The 19,681-nt window shown below is 41.1% G+C and overlaps 1 protein-coding gene across 3 annotated transcripts in view; it reads left to right on the top strand.

Annotated features, from left to right (window-relative positions):
- Positions 1–19,681, top strand: part of daam2 (dishevelled associated activator of morphogenesis 2) — a 118,392-nt gene that overhangs the window by 74,457 nt on the left and 24,254 nt on the right. For 2 of the 3 annotated variants that reach the window (XM_042500160.1, XM_042500161.1), the window contains exons 6-16: positions 7,823–8,156; positions 8,824–8,934; positions 9,509–9,612; positions 9,701–9,767; positions 9,885–10,002; positions 10,991–11,129; positions 15,226–15,284; positions 15,669–15,853; positions 16,279–16,581; positions 17,023–17,130; positions 18,643–18,672. In XM_042500160.1, coding sequence (XP_042356094.1) covers positions 7,823–8,156; positions 8,824–8,934; positions 9,509–9,612; positions 9,701–9,767; positions 9,885–10,002; positions 10,991–11,129; positions 15,226–15,284; positions 15,669–15,853; positions 16,279–16,581; positions 17,023–17,130; positions 18,643–18,672 — 1,558 coding nt within the window. The remainder of the gene's footprint in view (positions 1–7,822; positions 8,157–8,823; positions 8,935–9,508; positions 9,613–9,700; positions 9,768–9,884; positions 10,003–10,990; positions 11,130–15,225; positions 15,285–15,668; positions 15,854–16,278; positions 16,582–17,022; positions 17,131–18,642; positions 18,673–19,681) is intronic. The other variant, XM_042500163.1, reaches the window with a different exon arrangement.

Raw genomic sequence — 19,681 nt, 5'->3', positions numbered from 1 at the left:
GATCAAAAAAAAAGTTTGAATTTTGACCGCTTGTTAAAATGGTGTATAGCTACACTAACACAGTTTCAGATACTAATATTCAAATGTCTTTTTTTAAGCACTATTTTGGTAGTTTGCAGGCACTCTGTGTTTCTCTCTCACTCATTAACTCTTTGTATCATATTCAAGTGTAACCTCATGTAAAATGGCTATAATGACTCAATCAGCGCTGTTCAGTAATGCACCTGCACCCATGCTGTTCACACAGTGAGTTATTGCTCATTAGCACATAGATGTTTTAAAGTACTATTGCAGTGATGTGGGTAGCAGGTGTATCCCACACAATATGGGTGTTCAGGGAAAGACTCGGCAGTGTGTTAATGTCCCGCCAAGTCTGGTCTTTGTGATAAATGGGTGGCTAAGGTGAAAGAAAGACAACTTCTGCCTGACAGCTTAGATGTCTGGGGGAACTGTGTAGTTTACTGCAGCCATCAAGTTCACTTAAACACCCCCTATATGTGTCCCTGGGTTTATATATAATGCCTTGGTGGCAGCATTTTGTGAGACATGGTGGTGTCTGTCCATAGTCAGCTTTGATTCATGCCTGCCTTTGGATGTCTGCCTGAAACGGCCTCCCTCCCTCCTTCCCGCTGGCGTGTCTTAGAGGCAGCTGGGTCTGGTTGTGAAGAGGTGCCCTTGTGCCCTCAGCCAGCTCTGTGGGGCCACAGGACACAAACACATTGTGGGCTTGCAGGGTGCCAGGCAGAGCTCACAAAGGCAGCACATTGTCAGCAGGCCACCCACTGTTGTCACTTTGACTCATAGGCTGATTACACGCCACTGAAATGACAAGGTGAAATGTTTGGGTCATATGTTGTGCTGTGTGTTGATGAATATGAAATGCAAAATTAAAGGTTCATCCACGCCAATAACGGTAACTATAACAATGTGAGCATCCACACTAATAAATGAAAACAAACTGTAAAAAGTGGCACCAAGCACACCAGATGCGTTGCCCTGTGAAGTTGGATGGATTTCGATTGGCTGTCAGTGTTTCTATTGTTCATCAAAACTCTCTGAATGTGATCACAACGATTACTGTTTGCCTTTGGCGTAGTCATTGTATATTGAAAAAGAATTTAACGCAACACTTTTGTTTTTGCTCCCTTTTTTTACTTACTATGTTTTTCATGCGCACAATATGTAATTTTAGCTCAGTTTTGGTAGCTAATTTATTAAAAACTTCACCTTTTTCAATATAATCCATCCACCTGAGATCTGTGGCACATCAACATGCTGATTAAGCAGCATCATTACTACACATGTGTGCCCTTAGATGGTCACAATAAAAGGACACTCCAAAATGTGCATTTTGATCACACAACACAATCCCACATTACATTCAACCAACCTCAACACAACTTTCCCCCGGACCCCCAAAAGAGGTCCGAGCTAAGCCCTGGATATGCTAAAATCTTGGAAACGCCCCTGCAGACACCTGACCAATGCAGAGCTGCAGGGACTGACCCCTAATTATCATTTTGCAGTTTTGCCACTGAGCAAAGTAAGTCAAGTTATTCCTGCTGTTCTAAATTTGTTGTGTATCACAGATTGTTTTAATCCTTTGAAACCTGGATAGACATCACTTTCTTGTGCTGTATTCTGATGCCTTTAAAAAGAATTTTGACCTTTCAAACTTGAGCAAAATGGTTTGATTTCTTTAAAAAAAACAGAAAGAAAAAGGTGATGCGCAACTTGGCACGAATTTTCCAACAGACTGCAAGAAATTAGTATCTATAGAAATTTTTTAAAAAGCTAGTGTCCACAGGACTGTAGTCAAAATTTTTTATAATTATGTATTTAAAATTATTTTTACAGAATTATTCTAATTATATAAGACTGTTTTGTTTTCGTTACTGTTCTTGCTTATTGTGTAAGTATTTTTCGTGGTCATTTCTTCCTGAGATGGCCTTTGCCTTCTTTCCAATTTTTTGAAAACAAAAACAAAAAGAAAAACAATTTGCCCAGGTCAAAGGGTTAATAGTTATAATTGTTAAACCAATTTAATGGCCCAGATGTCTCATTTCAACTATAAATTTGATTGATTATAAACGGCAATAAAACAGAGACATTTCGAAATTGGCACAACTTCTCTCTCGTGTGAATTTACTGCTTATCTCATTTTCCCTGCCAGCAGTTATTGCTCTGTTTACCAGCTGTCAAATGGAGCTTGAACCATCACACCGGTGTTGTGTGTTTACTCACATAAGGATGAATCTCAACTCAAGTGGGGCATGTGAGCGCCAGTACGCAAACACAAAACTGCTGCAGCTGTGTAGTCAAATGAAGCCTGCAGTCTGGTTTACATTTCAATTTAGCTCCCAGATATTTAAATATTTACACTCTCTTGTGGTATTTTCACTACACGTTTTAAGTGTACTTACATACAGAAAGCACTGTTGACTTATTGAGGTCATCTGCACTGATGTTTATGTCCGTGCTGAGCAGCATACCCTGTGTGCATTCTTATGTCTTAAGACGCGGCACTCCTCAATCACTGTCATTTCCGTGATGAAATAACTGCAGGAGGACAGGAAATGAAGCTTTCCTGGAGGTCACTGAGGCCGTGCTGGCCCAGAATGCACTGCAGTCCCAGGCTCATGTCAGTAGAACATCCCAATGTTTCCCAGGACAGCTCTCAGGACATTGTTTCTGCAAATCTCTTCCAGCAAGAATATTGACTTGAGTCGACTGCAGCCGTTCCCTCCCGCTCCTGTGTCAATAGCCTTTTGGACGATTTGCTACCACCACATGCAAATATTATCCCTCAAAACATTTTGCCGCCGGATCTCTCAAAGGTTCCGCTTAACAGAGGGTGAACTTTATATCTGTTTTCACATATTACCAAATGCATTAGCGAGGGAGTATCACACCTTTTAAAGAGTTTTGGATGGAGCGATGTTTTTGCTTCTCTCAGAGCGCAGATTTCTGACTGCTTGGTGCTTAACATTTAGGGGGGGAGAAAATGAGTTGGGTATATACAAGCAGGTTTAAAGAGACTGCTAGTGAGGGATGTTTGTGTTGGAACATCAACAGACAGATGGAGAGAGGAAAAAAGGTTGTATGAGGAAAGGAAGTCGTATTCTGCCCATGTACTAAAATGAAAGAGACACTTCACCCTAAAAATCAAAAATATGTATTTTCCCTCATAAGCGTAGTGCTGTTTATTTATCTAGATTGTTTTTGTGTGAGTCGCCAAGTGTAGAGAGGTCTACCTTCTCTCCGATATACTAGAACTAGATGGCACTCAGCTTTTAGGGCTTAAATCGCCAAAAGATACATGTAAAAAATCTACACAATAATGATTCTTTCCAGAAATCCTTGTTGTGAGCAGTTTCATCTAGGAACTATTTTCTGTCTACCAAACTAAACTTGGTACCATATTACATGCAGAAGGAAACGTGCATCTACTCATTGACACGAGGCTCGTACTTGTGACAGTGTGAATTGTTTGCTAATTTAGTCATGGTAGGTGTGCCAGTGGTAGATGCACACTTCTTGTCTTTGTGGTGATGAAGTTGGCAGATGTAGTATTGTAGAGTAAACAGATCCTACATGAAACAGCTCACAAAAAAGTCTGTAGATTATCTACCGAACTTCACCCACCGACTGCATCACTGCTCAGAGGAAGGCATACATCTCCTGCTAGCTCAGATAGCACTTCTAAGCTATAACCTTACAGCTCAGCCGAGGAGAATGCCATTTATGTTTATATGTTGCCTGTCTGAAGCAGAAGCCTCTTAACCATGAGAAGATGCAAGCTTCCTTCTGCGCAGAGGCACAGTTGCTGGGTGTAAATTGGCAGAAAGAAAATAGTTCCAACATAAAACTAGTCAAAACAAGGTCTATGGATTATTTTGAGTATCCATGTCATGATTTCTGGAGAGAGACTTTGCTGTTTAGTTTTTGAAATGTATTTTTTTGCTACTTTGAACTCTGCAAGCTGAGTGCCATTTAGTTCCAATATATTAAAGAGAAGGCAGAACACTCAACGGCTGATATCTCCAACACTTGGCAACTCAAACCGGAACAATCCAGACTGATAAATATCACTACAAGCGCAAGCAAACGTGTATTTTTGATTTTGAGGTTAATTGTCCCTTCAAGGTAGATGCATTGCAAAATTGAAGAAAAAGTAAAACTAGTGAAAAAGTATACAAAAAACCTAACAATTTTTCATTAAATTTCCAAATGCGTCGTTGTATGTGTCCTAATAAACAAGTAATACAAGCCATTGTCGAAACATGTCCCACTGCAGTCTGAGTTACACACACAAAAACACACATAGATGTCTCCCTGTAGATTTGACAATAAACTTAGTCCATAAGAGTCATCCCCTCCATGCCATGATATACTATACACATCCCAGATGTGCACCTTGGCTGGTGGTTTTATTGTGATCTGTATGTGTGTGTGTGTGTGTGTGTGCGTGTGTGTATGTGAGTTTTATGTGTGTTGCCCTTTGTTCAGCCCTTATTTAACCACAGTTCTACGCTGGGCCTCACATCAAGTAAAATTTATTTGAGTGAGAGCCGTGGTGATATCGTATGACTTGTCTCCCAAGCGCTGCAGACACCTCGGTCAAATAGTTTAAAGCAAGCAGCACCTCTGAACAACCTCCTGTGCCCTTGTCCACACGCTGGCCCTTTTTATAGGAGAACAAGACATATGTGCATGCGTGTGTCCCTGTGCCTGGGGGTAGGTGAGTGGGTTTGAAAGAAATTTTAAGTGTGTGCGAACGTGGTGATTAAACGAAGGGCGGTAGAGAAGCAGGGAGCCCATGATTGTGTGTGTGTGTGTGTGTGTGTGTGTGTGTGTGTGTGTGTGTGTGTGAATGTGGAGCATTTTGATAAGTCAGTATGGTTAGGCTTTGAGGCAAGAATGAACTCTGAAGTGACTGTCTGCCACGCAGGGGTCGTCTGCAGTTTAAATAGGCAGAATGTTTTGCCTGTGCAGCGAAAACCTCAAAAAGTCCTGTCGGTTAGAATCAAGTTCTGAATTTAAACATGAACATCTGGATTAGTTTTCTGCACTGTCCTGCTCATTTAGAATATTGTCTGCCTCCGGTTTAGGGGTTTTACGCTTCTTATATCAATGGCAGAGGTGTGCTGTCTCTGCCTTAGGCTTTCCGCGTAGGCAGGAGGAAGGGCAGAGAGGTACCAGATCAGAGCTGTGCATATCATACTGTAAATGAAAATAAAGTTTTCTTTAACTAAAGTGGTCCTGACTGAAGATCAATTAATGTTTCTGAAAATGTAGGTACCTCGGGGTTTTCTCTACTGTCACTTATTTTTTAGTCTCATCCAAGTTATTTTCCTTACTTCTTTGTTTTGTCTGTATGAAGTACTTGATGTGTGTTTGTGAGAGAGAGAGTGCGTGTGTGTGTGGTTGGCTAAGCCTCTGTTTTGTTCAGCTCTGCCTGAGCTCATATTGTATGCAGAATTTGTCAAGCTCTCACTGTCTTGAACGCAACCCCAGCGGCTTTTCAAGTATGCAGCGGTCGTTCCAAAAACAAAAAAAGGAAAAGAGAAAAAAATAGCCTGCACGCCACTCGGCTGAGCGTGAATGTCAGCGACTCCAAAGTCAGAGGAGATGGGATCCATTGATTCAAGTGCTCACTGGAGAGAAATTGAAAGATGGGGGAGGATGAGGAGGAAGAGAGAGACTAGTTGGATGTCGGCTTACTAGAAGTACAGTGGATTAGCCGCTGCTGATTGTCCTTTGAGGTGCCATTCATGTGTGTTTGTGTGATTCTTCTTCTTGCTCCTAAGAGTACATGCTTCGAGTTCTGATGCAGAGGATGTGTGCATGCCTTCGTGCACGTGTTTTTGGCAAGCTGTCGGCAAAGCAGTGGAGCGGAGCGAAGCAGGCAGCGAGCGAATCCTTGAATCCCGTCCACCCTTTTGAACCCACCCTCCAACAACAACAACATCTCTCACCCTCTGCTTTCCATACATTAATCACAAGGATGTTCAGCTTAATTTCTCCTCCAGTATGAAACCTCTTTCTGTGCCGTGGCCCCGCAATTCACGGACAGGCGTGTGGCCATCGCTGCCTTCACTGCTGGCCAAAGACCTGCCACATGTGAGATATAAGATGTGTAACTTTAACAGCTGGATCTGTTCTGCCTCCTCGCTCTAGTTCCAATGTCTGTCTTACATCTGAATCAAGTCAAATCTAAAATGCTGGATTTATTGTTCGTCACCTCGGTGCTGAGTGTAGGCCGAGACTGCAGCGTCTGTGCTGAAACAAGAAGCACATTGTCTGCTGAAAGGTTGTGCGTGTGTGTTCTCTGTGATTTCAACGCATTGTTGAGGACGGTTGGATGTTTGCATGCAAGCATGTAGTATGACCTTCTTGATCTCAGCTAGAGGCTGCTGGTGATCAGAGGATTATAAGAGAGATTTACTGGTCATGCCAGGTAAAGTGTGTGTTTGTGCGCTTATGTATGCGTCTGAAAATCTGGGACAGATCGTGTGTATAGGATAATAAATGGATGATTTGCATTTTGCGTTTGTGTCTGTGCCTTCTCCAGCCAAGACAGCAGTGGGAGAAGATGGAACTCGTGACATCAAAACAAAACAATGTATCTGTTACAATGCATAGCAATAAATCTCAACTCTCAGATGTCTTCCCCCTTTCCTCACTGTCCTTTTCGCTCTCTGTCTCCATCCCTCTTTTCTGTTCCTCTGTCTGTCCTTTCTCTCGTTTGCTCCTTATACAAGCCCTCATTTGTTTGAAATAATTTATGAGGCCTATCAGGAATCTTAGTGAGTGGGAAGGTCATTTACAGTACAGCCCACAGTGTGCTCACTAGATGTGACAACCCTCAATGTTTACATGTCCTGCCTGTCATTCAGTCACTGCACTTCTCTCCCAGAGAGGTTAATGACTCGCTTCATTTTAATTGGTTCAGCTAATGAGGGTTGTCAGTAGGAGACTGGATGGATTTGAGTTGTGACAGTGTGAAGTTTCACATATAAACATGCTTGTTTGGTGACACTAAGAAGGGGCACTCCACTAATTTTACACATAAAGGTCAGTGACCTCGAAAAAGGGGGTGCAAACTCAGCATGTGGGCTTTGTCTTGTCTTTGAAAATAATGTGTCACCGTGACATCGGGGACATTTTTGCCTGAGTGTTACATGTTTATGACAGAAAGCCTGCATTACAAACTGAATGTGTGAAGATTTAAAGACAGGAGTGTCCGCATGCCCTGGCAAGGAGGTGCTGATAATAGATGTAGCTTTTTACTTCTGAAAGTTAGGTGTAGGTTTAAAAAATCAGGAAATTTATGTTCTTTTGTGAAGATTATCTTGCTAAAAAAAACTTGTAAGTATCAGAAACAGTAGTTTATTACAGATTCTATTTTCTGTATCTTATGTTGTTTTTTTTTTTACTTTTTGAATTTATCTACAAAATTATAATCTGAAGAGGAGCAAACCATATCTTATGTTGTGAAGCATATATCTGTAATTAATAATACTTTATGCATTTTATGCATTTATTCAAAAGCAAAAGTGAAAAGATGATGAGATCATCTCCTATTGAACAGGAAATGTGAATGTTGTGGTTCGTGGTTGGCCACCAGTGTGCTGCAGCCTATCTTTAAATAAATACTTAACACTCATTGTGTGAATAAATGTTTCTCAATAGCAGAATATAACGATGCTTTAAGGTGACATCTGCCCTCTTGAAGTGCTGATTAACTATATTTTGTCACTTTACCACCACTTATTCTTTACTCTGAATCAGTATTTCTTTTCCCTCCCATCTCCTTCAGGTTCGTCACGCGTTTCATCGAGCTCGATGGCCTTACCTGCCTCCTCAACTTCCTGCGCAGCATGGACTATGAGACGTCAGAGAGCCGCGTCCACACCTCCGTCATCGGCTGCATCAAGGCCCTGATGAACAACTCGCAGGGCCGCGCACACGTCCTCGCCCACCCTCAGAGCATCAACACCATCTCCCAGAGCCTACGGACAGAGAACATCAAGACCAAAGTGGCAGTGCTGGAGATTCTCGGGGCAGTGTGTCTGGTGCCTGACGGACACAAAAAGGTGCTGCAGGCCATGGCGCACTACCAGAAATACGCTGCGGAGAGGACACGCTTTCAGGTGAAGTAAACTGAAGTGATCTTTATCAAAACATGTTGCCAATTAGTGAAATTGTGGGTGATGTCTCATGTTAGGGAGCCTTTGCTGGAGACATGGGGCAGACAGAGATTATGGGAAAGGGCAGACAAAATATTTCAAAGCAATGCTCAAATAAATCAAGCTGTGGTCATTGTGATAAGTTGGAGACTCGCGCTGCAGCACCTCAGACTGTTAGCCTCGGGTTGAGTCAACACTGTGGCCATATTAAAGGCAGGTGAGGACATCATGAGTTATGGAGGTCAAGGTATGTGTCGTGCTTTAGTGACTAGCAGGACTGAGTCAACAAGCCACATCTCACACCTCCCCTGAGGTGTCGGCTAAATCATGCCTCCTCGAGCTAAGCTAACACCGCAGGAGCTGAGTGAGTCTGAACTTATGTGGCCTTTTTTAATGTTTGAGTTATGAGTAAGCTGCAGAAGTATGTCTGGGGTCAGTGTGTGAGAGAACAAAGGGTGTGAGAAGTGAGAGCAGTGACCCTGTGTCACCTATTGTGTTATAAAAACTCAAGTTTGATAAATCAGCTCTTTTTGTCTCTCACTCAGTTGCTATGCGATGATATCACTGCTGAAATATACTTTAGATGAAACATACTCGCTGACTAACTCTCCCATCTGTCCCGAACATGTAGACGCTGCTGAATGAGCTGGACAAGAGTACAGGCCGCTACAGAGACGAGGTCAACTTAAAGACTGCCATCATGTCCTTTATCAACGCCGTGCTCAACGCTGGAGCTGGGGAGGTCAGCACGAACACACATGCTTTTTAGGTCACATTTAGACTGCAGGCTGATCAGATTTGTTTCTCAGATCAGAAACTTTGGAAACTTTTTTTTCCACTCCATAGCGCTGGCTAATAGCGGCATGGATTTTGTTCAGCACTTCAGACTCTTTTGATGTTACACCATTGTTGTTTGTTGTGTTGTGAGTGATGCAAAACTCATTTTGAAATCTGATTTGAGCAGCCAGAGCGTCTGGACTGAGACGCGTCTGTAGAAATTCGATTGGAAATGCATTTCACATCAGCAAGAGAAAAACTGGAAATGAATCGGATTTTTGCAAAAATCTCATTTCTTACGGTTTTACATTTCATCTGGATATGCCAAATAAATGGATTTGGATTGGCAGTCTGAACAAGGCCTGAGATTACACACTTTCAAATACTGGCAAAGCTTGGTTGAATATAGTTTCAGGCTCATGATAGATATTTAGTTCACAGCATCTCCTCATTTGAGGTGTCCTATGTCACATTATTAGCACTTGCAAATTTGTGGCGATTTTGTCATCTTCTGTTACTGTTTGTCTTTTTGTATTTAGGACAACCTTGAATTCCGCCTCCATCTAAGGTACGAGTTCCTGATGTTGGGCATTCAGCCGGTCATCGACAAGCTCCGAGAGCACGAGAACGCCACTCTGGATAGGTGAGAGTGAGACCTAATGAGCCGTCAACCAAAAAATCATCGTCCTCTGAACGTATTCTTATAATGATAATAATTTCTCCCTTTGCAGGCATTTGGACTTCTTTGAGATGGTGCGGAACGAGGATGACTCTGAGTTGGCCAAAAGATTTGACATGGTGAGTAACTCTCAGACAAAAAGATATTTCCTGACTGACTCCTGTGGCTCAAATGATCCAAAGTCAAGCGGTGGTCCAGTTGATAGTAATTCCTGACCGAATTCTTTCTCTCAACAGACCCATGTAGACACTAAGAGTGCCGGTGCCATGTTTGAGCTGATCAAGAAGAAGCTGAGCCACACAGACGCCTACCCCAACCTCCTCTCCATCCTCCAGCACTGCCTGCAGATGCCCTGTGAGTCGCTACAGGACAACTTTTTCCCCGCCTTGTTGATATGTGAATGTGATTTCAAGACAAGTAAATTGTTTACAGACAATTTTATTATAATGAATATATCAAGTATGAAAATACTTGACATTTTTGAAGAAAATGTAATAATTTTCCGCATGCCTCAACAATGAATGGAGAATCCAAAAATGGAGAAAATTCTTAATGATTTGGTGCCGTAGTGATGCACGTTTAATAACAGCGGAACTTTATCAAACATATGTCTAAGAACACACTCGTACAACTCTCACACAACTGGTGAGGTATAACCTAAGTCTCATTAATTAATTAGTTAATTAATTAATTAAGTTGTATGCTCAGTTTTTTCCTGAAGGACAGTCCTTTTCAATGGTAAAACTGAGACCGTCTCTTCAAAGCCAGACTCCTTTGACAAACTGAAATTTTACCTCTGCACTGGTCCACTGCTGCCTCCACTGATAGTTTGTCTGTGTCATTATGTGGCTTTGGTGAATCCAAACTAATCCTCTAAAACTCACACAATCACAAAAATCACACAATGTACCAAAAAACAAATGGACTGAAACAAAGGTAGCCCAGCAGCTCCTGTGTTCAGCGATGTAAAATTGGTGTTTCTGTCAAAGGAGTCTGGCTTTGAGGAGAACAAAGATGAGTTTCACTTTTAGTTGGGTTCCACATCGGAACGAACTATCTATTTGGGAAATAATAAGCACACAACTGGATAAATGAGTTGTATACAAAATTTGCTGTTGTTAAATGTAAACCCTTATGATTTCAACTTATCAAGAATTACTCAGCTTTTGGATTCTTCGATCGCCAGAGGCATGCGAGTCAAACAGTCATTTTGAGGTTAAAGTATTCCTTTAGTATTGCATCCATTAGCAGATAATTTATATCTGGTGTGTGCTTTAGATCATATGCTAACACCTGTATATTGGAATTACCTTACTGTCTCTGTCTGTGACTCCACTCCCAGATAAACGTGGTGGCGGCAGTCTGCAGCACTGGCAGCTCTTAGACAGAATCCTCCAGCAGATAGTCCTACAGGACGATAAGGGAGAGGACCCTGACATCGCCCCTCTGGACAACTTCAGTGTTAAGAACATCATTCGCATGTAAGTGGAATCTCATCAGTCAAAACAGACACCTCTGCAACCTCTGCCCACTGACAGCTGCCATCACATCAGTGTAGAAACACTATACTTGAGACTGTATCGTACATACACTTGCTATCAAGGGATTATAAAGGAAGCGGTGATCCAGGCCAAACATTTACTGTAATTTGTGACATTATTAAAAAAAGAGTTACTGTAAGTGCACTGTACTTCCAATGAGTGCACCTTTTTAAAAGCTTCTTATTCTCCGAAGTTGTAAACATGCTGTTGTTTCTGGAAAGTTCTTGTGGTTAATGCATCCAATCAGCATCACTTCAAAACGGTGCCAGCCCTGTCCATTAAGCAGTAAGCGGTTGCTTCAGGCACACCGGTCTAGAAAAGAACTTATTTAATGGGACACAATAACAACATGAAAACTGAATTTCCTAAACAAAAACTGACAACCTTTTTTTTCCTATTTTGGCATAAATAGTGATAAAACAAAACACAGGCGGTGTAAGTAATTTACTGTCCTGTATAAGAAAAGCACAACCAGGAATCAGTCGTTATAAAAAAAAAAATCATTAATGGGGTCAGGGAGTAATATGCTGTATTCACTGTAGTCCATTTAACGATAAAGGTCTCACTTTACATGCTTATTTGCACATTATACAGTCCCTCCAGGATTTTGCGAGTTGTTTTATGGGATTGCCCGAAAAAACTGATTTCAAGTCGTTTTTTCTAAAAAAAAAAATGGGATAAATGTTGCAGTGTTGAAAGGTGTTTTTTACAGTGAAATTACAGGGGCAAGTAAAAATAGTAAAAATAGTTGTAATGCTGTCTCGCACTCGGAGCTCATTACTATGAGCATTTAGTGTTTCCCACAAACTTAGAATGTATTTGTAGTGGTAGGGAGGTTTGGGGGTGCAGCTGGTTGCCACCAATCAGCTACAGTCTCATGACAACGTTACAAAGAAAGGATCCCCAAATCAAATCCTGCTTCAGGCCCCCAAAAGTCGATTGCCGGCCATGCTTCAGACTGAAGACAAGTCTGATATCAACATTATGCACTTTTATGTTCGAATATGCAAGGAATGTCGAGAAGACAAAGAGGCACTGCAGTTATGCATCTCAGAGTTAGTGTAAGAAGCTTTTAAGTAAACAAGTATTCAGTTGTGTAATAGGAACAGTTTTAAAAGCTTTTGTGCCAGTCCTGGGAGTGGAGAATGCGATTGCACAGGAAGGTGAGGTGAAGTGAAGCTGGCAGCAGGGGGTCGTTGGTAGAATCGGAGGAAGCCACTCTCCGAGCGTGAATTGGCATGAAAGCGGAAGCAGGAGATCAAAAGGAAATTGCTCTAATCGCATTAAGCGGGCAGGCCAGCCAAGTCAGCCATGTTGAGGTGCGGCGAAGCAGTCACTTGGCTTCGTGTAGAAGACAACAGGGAAAAATAATCATTTTCAAAAGGAAAACCAAGCATGATGACTTGGAAGTGGATGTTTTCTGTATGTCATCACGAGCACAGTACACTGTCGCTCAGAGAGATTCGCTTCCAAATGATCATTGACATTTGTTGGGTTTTGTGGTCTGAGTTTCACTGAATTTTGAAACTAATCTGTGCTTGTGTTCAGGAGCCAAAGACCACGGTGCGTGCGCTGAGTGTTGGTAGTGTGAAAAGATGGCGTTCAGGTCTTCGTCCACACAATACATTTGGTGTGCGTTTCTCCCGCCTGTTAACTTGAGTTTCTCTTAATGACGTGCTGTCATTCTTCTCTTTCACCATCTCTCTCCCACTCTCCACTTTTTTGTTATTTCTAAGATCAGAGATGAATATGTTTAGTCTCAGCGGTGAAAGCACCATAAAACATGTAGCGTGGTAAAGCTTGGCCCCTGCTTGCTCTTACTTTGTTCACTAATACAGCCACTACTGTTTGTGCAATCAACTCGCTTGAGCGTAATTCTTTCCAGTAGCGTACAGAAAGCAGACTTGGACGCGGCATCTGAGCCCGGACGTCCATTCCTGTCCATTGCAGAATCATCACAGCGGTCAAAACCTATCCCTCAGTTTGCATCACTGCCAAAGTCTTGTTGTGTTTCCATAAACTTTCTTTGAGTAAATTATGCCTGGAAAGATTTGCATAAACTTGAGATTTCCTCATTGTTTTGGCTGCGTGCCGGAGACCCTGACGTCTGGCGGCTTGAAATGTACAGTATGTCTCGTGCCGCGGCCGCTCAGACGGGGGAGGACGGGGGACGTTAAAACAACTGTTAAAACAACTGGGAGACAAAAACCATTCATCATCTGCGGTCGCCATGACGACGGCTCTGACTACTCGCACGTGTGCCTGACCCGAAATTAACACTCTCGTGTAAATCACATTTTTCCACAGCAATGTAAAGGTATTTATTTGACCAGTGAACACTAAAGTGATTGTGTCTTTGTGCTTTAATGAGTTGGATCCATGGAGTGCTGCCTGAGCTGTACTTAAAGCAGAACTGACTTTGTAATCAAGTTCAGACTGTGTTCACTAACACATGCATTTAAAAGGTCTAAGTCTGATTAATGACCAAATTGCTTTGAAATTGCCCTGTGGATTTCCTCATGTGAATTGATTACACACATTTAAGTGTAAATCATTACCACACTGAAGTTACTTTATTCCTGTTGGCAGTCGTACCTCCACACTTTCCTGCTCAGCAGTTCTTCTCTCTCATGTTCTTTTTTTGTTATGCCTCAACACAGACAATAACCACGGCTGGGCATCATGTTATTGCGTTGCCTGTCTTTCCGTACATACATTTATCTGTTTGTCCATATGTCCATCCCATTCTTGCAAACGCGATATCTCAAGAACGCATTGACAGAATGTCTTCAAATTTGGCACAAACGACTCAATTTTATTGTTATAGATCAAAGGTCAAGGTCACTATGATCTGGAGTACATCTTATTGTTGTGAATGCAAAATCTCAGCAACACCTTTAAGAATTTTCCTTAAAATTTGGCACAAATGCCCACTTGGACTCATGATGAACTGATTAGATTGTTTTGGTTAAAGGTCAAGGTCACCTTGACCTTGCATCTGTTTCATTCTCTTGACTGCATATTTCAAGAAGGCCTTCGGGGAATATCCTCAATTTTAGCACAAACATCCACTTTGACTCAAGAATGAACTGATAATCATTTTTTGGTCATGGTTAAGTTAAACTCATTTGTTAATAATGACAGAATTTCACAAACATGTCAAATTGGATAAAATGATGAGGTAATAACACGATATATCCAAAAGGTCAAAAGTCAGCTTTACTGTATCATAGCAATGTTCTGCAAAAGCACTACTCTTGTCATTACTCAACTCAGGAACAGAAGGCGAGACATTTGGTTCGATACTGAACTCGTAACACTAATCTTGAGTGTCCACATTGAGACTGTGCTAATTGTATAGATATATAGAATTTACATCCATAGACATGGACATAACCTGCAACTGCAACTTGACTAGTTTGTGGAGGCATCAACCATAAAGCAATCAGTTTAGTTTCATACTCTGTGGTCAGTGACACTAAAACATGTCTATTCTCTCAACTCTAGCCACGGCTTCCACCAGTGCTCAAGGTTTCACTTTCAAATCTTTCTTCAGCCACATTAATTCCACTCTCTTTAATAATCTTTTCATTTCTCTGTCATGCAGTTGTAACATGTTATCTCATATTTTTACTTTATATCCATATCCAATATCCAACACTCATTTCTCACATTATCTGATCTTGCATTTAAACCAGAACATCAGTGTAACCCTGTTTAACCTTAAGCCTCAGCTGATACTATTGCCACAATGTAGAACTGAATATTGATTTCAGCCCTGCAGGATTTATTTTTGCACTAATGTTGTGTTACGCAGCTTAAAAGAGCACACTGCATCAACCCAGTCAATGCTGGTAATAAATGTGAATCAAAAAGGAAGACTTATTGACAGTGATTAGTGGATTTCCAATCCAAATTATTGAATTTCCGCAAAATGTTCTGCCTTGACTTGGTTGGACTGCAGTTGACCCCTATGCAAACATCTTAAGCAAGACTGTGTTTGTGTCTGACTCATTTTTGTCTCCCTGCTTCACAGGTTGGTCAATGAAAATGAGGTGAAACAGTGGCGAGACCAGGCAGAGAAGTTCAGGAAAGGTAAGACTTGTTTGACACAGTGCACTCTGCAGGTTGAAAGAGAAAATGCATCATCAAATACATAACACAAATCTCCACTATGTGTTTTCTTTTAATATATTTGCCAAGAGGGATCCTGCACACTGTCAGTTTTGTTAAATACTCAGTACAAAGTTTCAGTCCTATGAACCTTGATCAGGTTTACCAACAGTGTGTGGGACCCCTCTTCTTCTACCTGCAATCGTTTTTTCTCCTACGCACCTGTCCACCTAAGTTTTGAAGGTGTGCACTGGCCTTTATGTTGAAATATATTTGCCTATGAATCAGTACTTGCTTCTCTATGTGCGTTTTCTTATTTTAATCTACATCATATGAGCACTTTTCTGCTCCTTTCTGTCATTTTAGAGCATGTAGAGCTGCTAGCTAAACTAGAGAGGAAGGAGCGTGAGTGTGAAACCAAGACCCAGGAAAAGGATGATATGATGAAGACTTTGAACAAGATGAAGGACAAACTCCAGCGTGAGGGGGTGGAGCTGCGTTCAGCCAGGGAGCAAGTCCTGGACCTGTCCTCGCGCATCAATGACATATCTGTGAGCAGTGCTGCTTTTCATATGCTTTTTCCTTCATGACAGTACAAACAGTGTTGCCAACAAATGGCAATAGACTAGCTGACTAGTTTGCCTGCTAATGAGATACATTATGTAAGTTCTGTTTTTTGAGTTTTTGGAAGGCCTTTTTTTCTCTCCTTTTTATAAAAGCAAGTTGTCCAGCTAGCTCTAGTCTGTGTGCTAGGCTAAGCTCATCTCTGGGTGTGTGAAATGATAAGCATCTTCTTTTTTAACACCCAATATGGCAACAAAAAAGAATATTTCCAAAAATTAGCTTGATGTCTTGAAGTTGGGTTTTTTTTTTCAATGGTTTCTAGCTTTTAAGTTTCATTGTACTTATTTTATGTACCGCTGTGCTGTTCAAAACATATATTAACTATTACTTTATTCAATCTCCACACCAACAGGGTGTCGGTGTGTCTTTCCCACCTCCACCTCCTCCTCCTGGCGGCCCCGCGGCCCCACCCCCACCACCTATGATGGGTGGCTTCCCTCCACCTCCTCCTCCGCTGCCATTCAGCTGCCCGCCTCCACCACCACCTCCCCCACCACCTGGAGCGCCACCTCCTCCACCTGGAGCCCCACCCATTTTTGGAGCCCCGCCTCCTCCTATTCCCTCCTCATTCAACTCGGCGACCACCATGCGCTCCAAATCCATCCCTCAGCCGTCTCATCCTCTGAAGTCCTTCAACTGGGCCAAACTAGGAGAGGTGAGAGTGCAGTAAGAAAGTATGATGATGATTTCTTTCAAAGACACATATTTATCACAATTACAGATTTGAAATTAGGATACAAAATTCTTATAATTTTTAAGCACTTTTTCAAGGGTTCTTTTTTAAAAATGCATTATTTTTTTTATTATTTTGCAAATTTTCAGGTAATTTCCTCATGCTTTAAATTAATTTCGTGCTAAGTTTTGGGCCATTTCTGCTTTTGTTGCTCATTCCGTTCTTCCCACGATTTTGAAAGAAACCAATGATGAACTTTAAGTCTTTTTAGTAGCATCAGTGCATTATGGCCTTGCTCATCTTAGCTCACAAAATACTCCAAGAACTAATTCGAAGAACACTGATTTGAAGTATTACTATCACGGAACAAAAAGCAGTACCTTCACTGTTGATTGTTTTTTGAATATGTACGTCCCCTTACAGAATGTGATCAACGGCACCATCTGGAACGACATCGATGACCTGAGAGCTTTCAAGATTCTTGACCTCAAGGACATAGAGAAGATGTTTTCAGCCTATCAGAGACAACAGGTTTGGATTATGGGATACAGTATTCTGGAAGGCAGTTTTCTGAGTGTGTGTGTGTGTGTGTGTGTGTGTGTGTGTGTGTGTTTTGGTGAGCATATACATATAGACGAATAAATCCATGTTATGCATCTTGTTTTAGTAACTGATAGAGTTACACTTGAATTTTGCCCTTGATATTTTAATGTGTGTGTGTGTGTAAGCGAGTGTGTGTGTGTGTGTATGATGGGCTGATGGGTGGGAAGTTGCAAGCGGACTCTTGAGAGTGCCAAGGGTCCAGCTCCGGGCTAACATGAGCAGCTGTTCACTGCTGAATGCCTCATTGTGGAGATGCCACAGAGCTCAAGCTTTGCGCTGCAGAGCCGTAGTGTGAGAACTGGGGAGCTGACTGGGTCTTCACGGGCTCATGAATCAGGGCAACACAGAGGAAACAGTCGACACCACCGAAGTCACAAGGAGTCACAATACTGGAAACTTTTAATGCCCTAAAATAAAGAAGCAATTGACGAAAGCATGTTGAACCAGGGACTAACTAATAGGATAATTGCATGCCTTTGGGGTGATGCCATACAGTACATAGCAATTACTCCCTTCTGTGCTACAAACTAATTACACACCACTTGTCACGGGATAATATTGTGCGCATAAATTGATATATTTTACTACGTGAAATGGGTTCAAGCGGAATGTCAATGTGCTCTAATGACTCTCGGGTAATCACAGTTTAAATCTTTAAGGCTCGATGGAAGAGCAGCACTTGGCATTGGCTCCATAGAGGCTTTATTGTTGAATTCCTTTACAAGGTATTTTACTGCCATGCTTAAAACCCCTCTGACAGCTAAAAGCACAACTTCTCTTTTCAGACTTTTATTAAAGAGTAATGGATCATTTGAGGCTGTTGCCGACAGTGATTTACCGCGTGTATTTATTTATACAGTGCAGGTTTTTATTGGCACGAGCCAAACGGTTAAACGGCAACCTCCAAGGATATAGCCACATTAAAAAAAAACAAAGATCTTCCTGGCTTTGACAACTCGGTTCCATTTGGCAAGCGCAAGATTCATTTCAACTGGACAATATTGGAGTGTTTATACATGGCATAATTGCGTTTTTTAAGCTTGTCATTGGTCTCTCTCTCAAAATGGACTTTTGTTTACGTTTGCCCTCCGCAGGATAAGTTACCACACTCATTTTTCATGTTCTTGTTTTTCCACGTCAAGACAGATGTAGATGCAATCAAAAGAATACATTATAGCAATCTTTAAGAATACAGAAACCAAAATAGAGCAGAGTTCAAAATCATTTTTTTAAATGTAGATTTCATGAGCCCCTGATGACTTGGACAGTTACTTATTGTTTTGTTTTTTTTCTCACAGAAGGCCTCCCAGCTTCAGCTTGTAGTGTGCATAGTCGTAGTTCTTTGCTCTGGTCACCACTTTTTTTCTGCTTGAAGTGCTAATCTTTGCATGTGTTTTCAATTTTTTTGTGTCTCTCTGCACACTCCGACTGCCTGGGCAGGACCTGCTCACTAACCAATCCTTCAAACAGGTGAGTTAAAGGTTTTCCAGCATCTTTATCTCATGTTACCTCCCTCCACTGCTCTATCACCTGCTCCTCTGCCGTGCAGCAGCCAGCCAGAGAGACCAGTTGCTTGTATAATGAATGTGTTATTATGTGACTTGTGTCTGGTTGTAAGATGTATGCACAATTTAAATGTTTGTTGCTGGTTTATTTCAAGAATCCTGGGATGTCTGAACCTTCATGGCCCCTACCTTATTGTTAAAGCTGCTCAAACAGGAGTGGTGGGAATCACCAGAGGCCCCATGATACGATATTATCACGATACTTAAGTCACAATACTGTGAAATTGTGACAGTGTATGCAGTGTACTGCGCTATCACATGTTGCAATATATCACCATTTATAACCATATTTCAACTGCAAATTATATCTCTAAAAATTGTCTACATCTGTTTTAATAAATAAATAATTTCAATATTTTTTATTGCAGCAATATATATATATATATATATATATAGTGGACCGTAAAAGCAATTGATTTTATTACTCTAGTAGGCTACCAAAAGTGTAATTTGTATTTGTAAGTTTAAAAAAAATATAAAGAATAAAGTGTGTATGTATATATATATATATATATATATATATATATATGTGTGTGTGTGTTGTGTGTGTGTGTGTGTGTGTGTGTGTGTGTGTGTGTGTGTATGTAATATTGCAATACTATGCTGTATTATTTTCACCACTGTATTGCAAATTTCCATATTATTATTATTAGTGTTATTAATAATAATAATAATAATATTACAAATGTGAGAAAGGTACATAAGTGATTTACTATAGATTTGGAAATTTTCCCACAATATAGGTTTAAAACAAATTAAATGGAGCATTTATAATTTCTAAATCGCTGCCTTATTTCTCATTTCCATCTCCATTCTCATCTTAGACCTAGTCCATATGTAACTAAGGGAGTTTTCCTTCTTCATTCTCAGAAAAATAAAATCACATCCGCACAAGCGCTATTTAAAAAAAATCT

The sequence above is a fragment of the Plectropomus leopardus genome, chromosome 14 (assembly GCF_008729295.1).
Source record: "Plectropomus leopardus isolate mb chromosome 14, YSFRI_Pleo_2.0, whole genome shotgun sequence".
NCBI classification, from domain to species: domain Eukaryota; kingdom Metazoa; phylum Chordata; class Actinopteri; order Perciformes; family Serranidae; genus Plectropomus; species Plectropomus leopardus.
The sequence above is the reverse complement of the archived record's forward strand: the minus strand, read 5'-3'. Positions and strand labels throughout refer to the sequence as shown.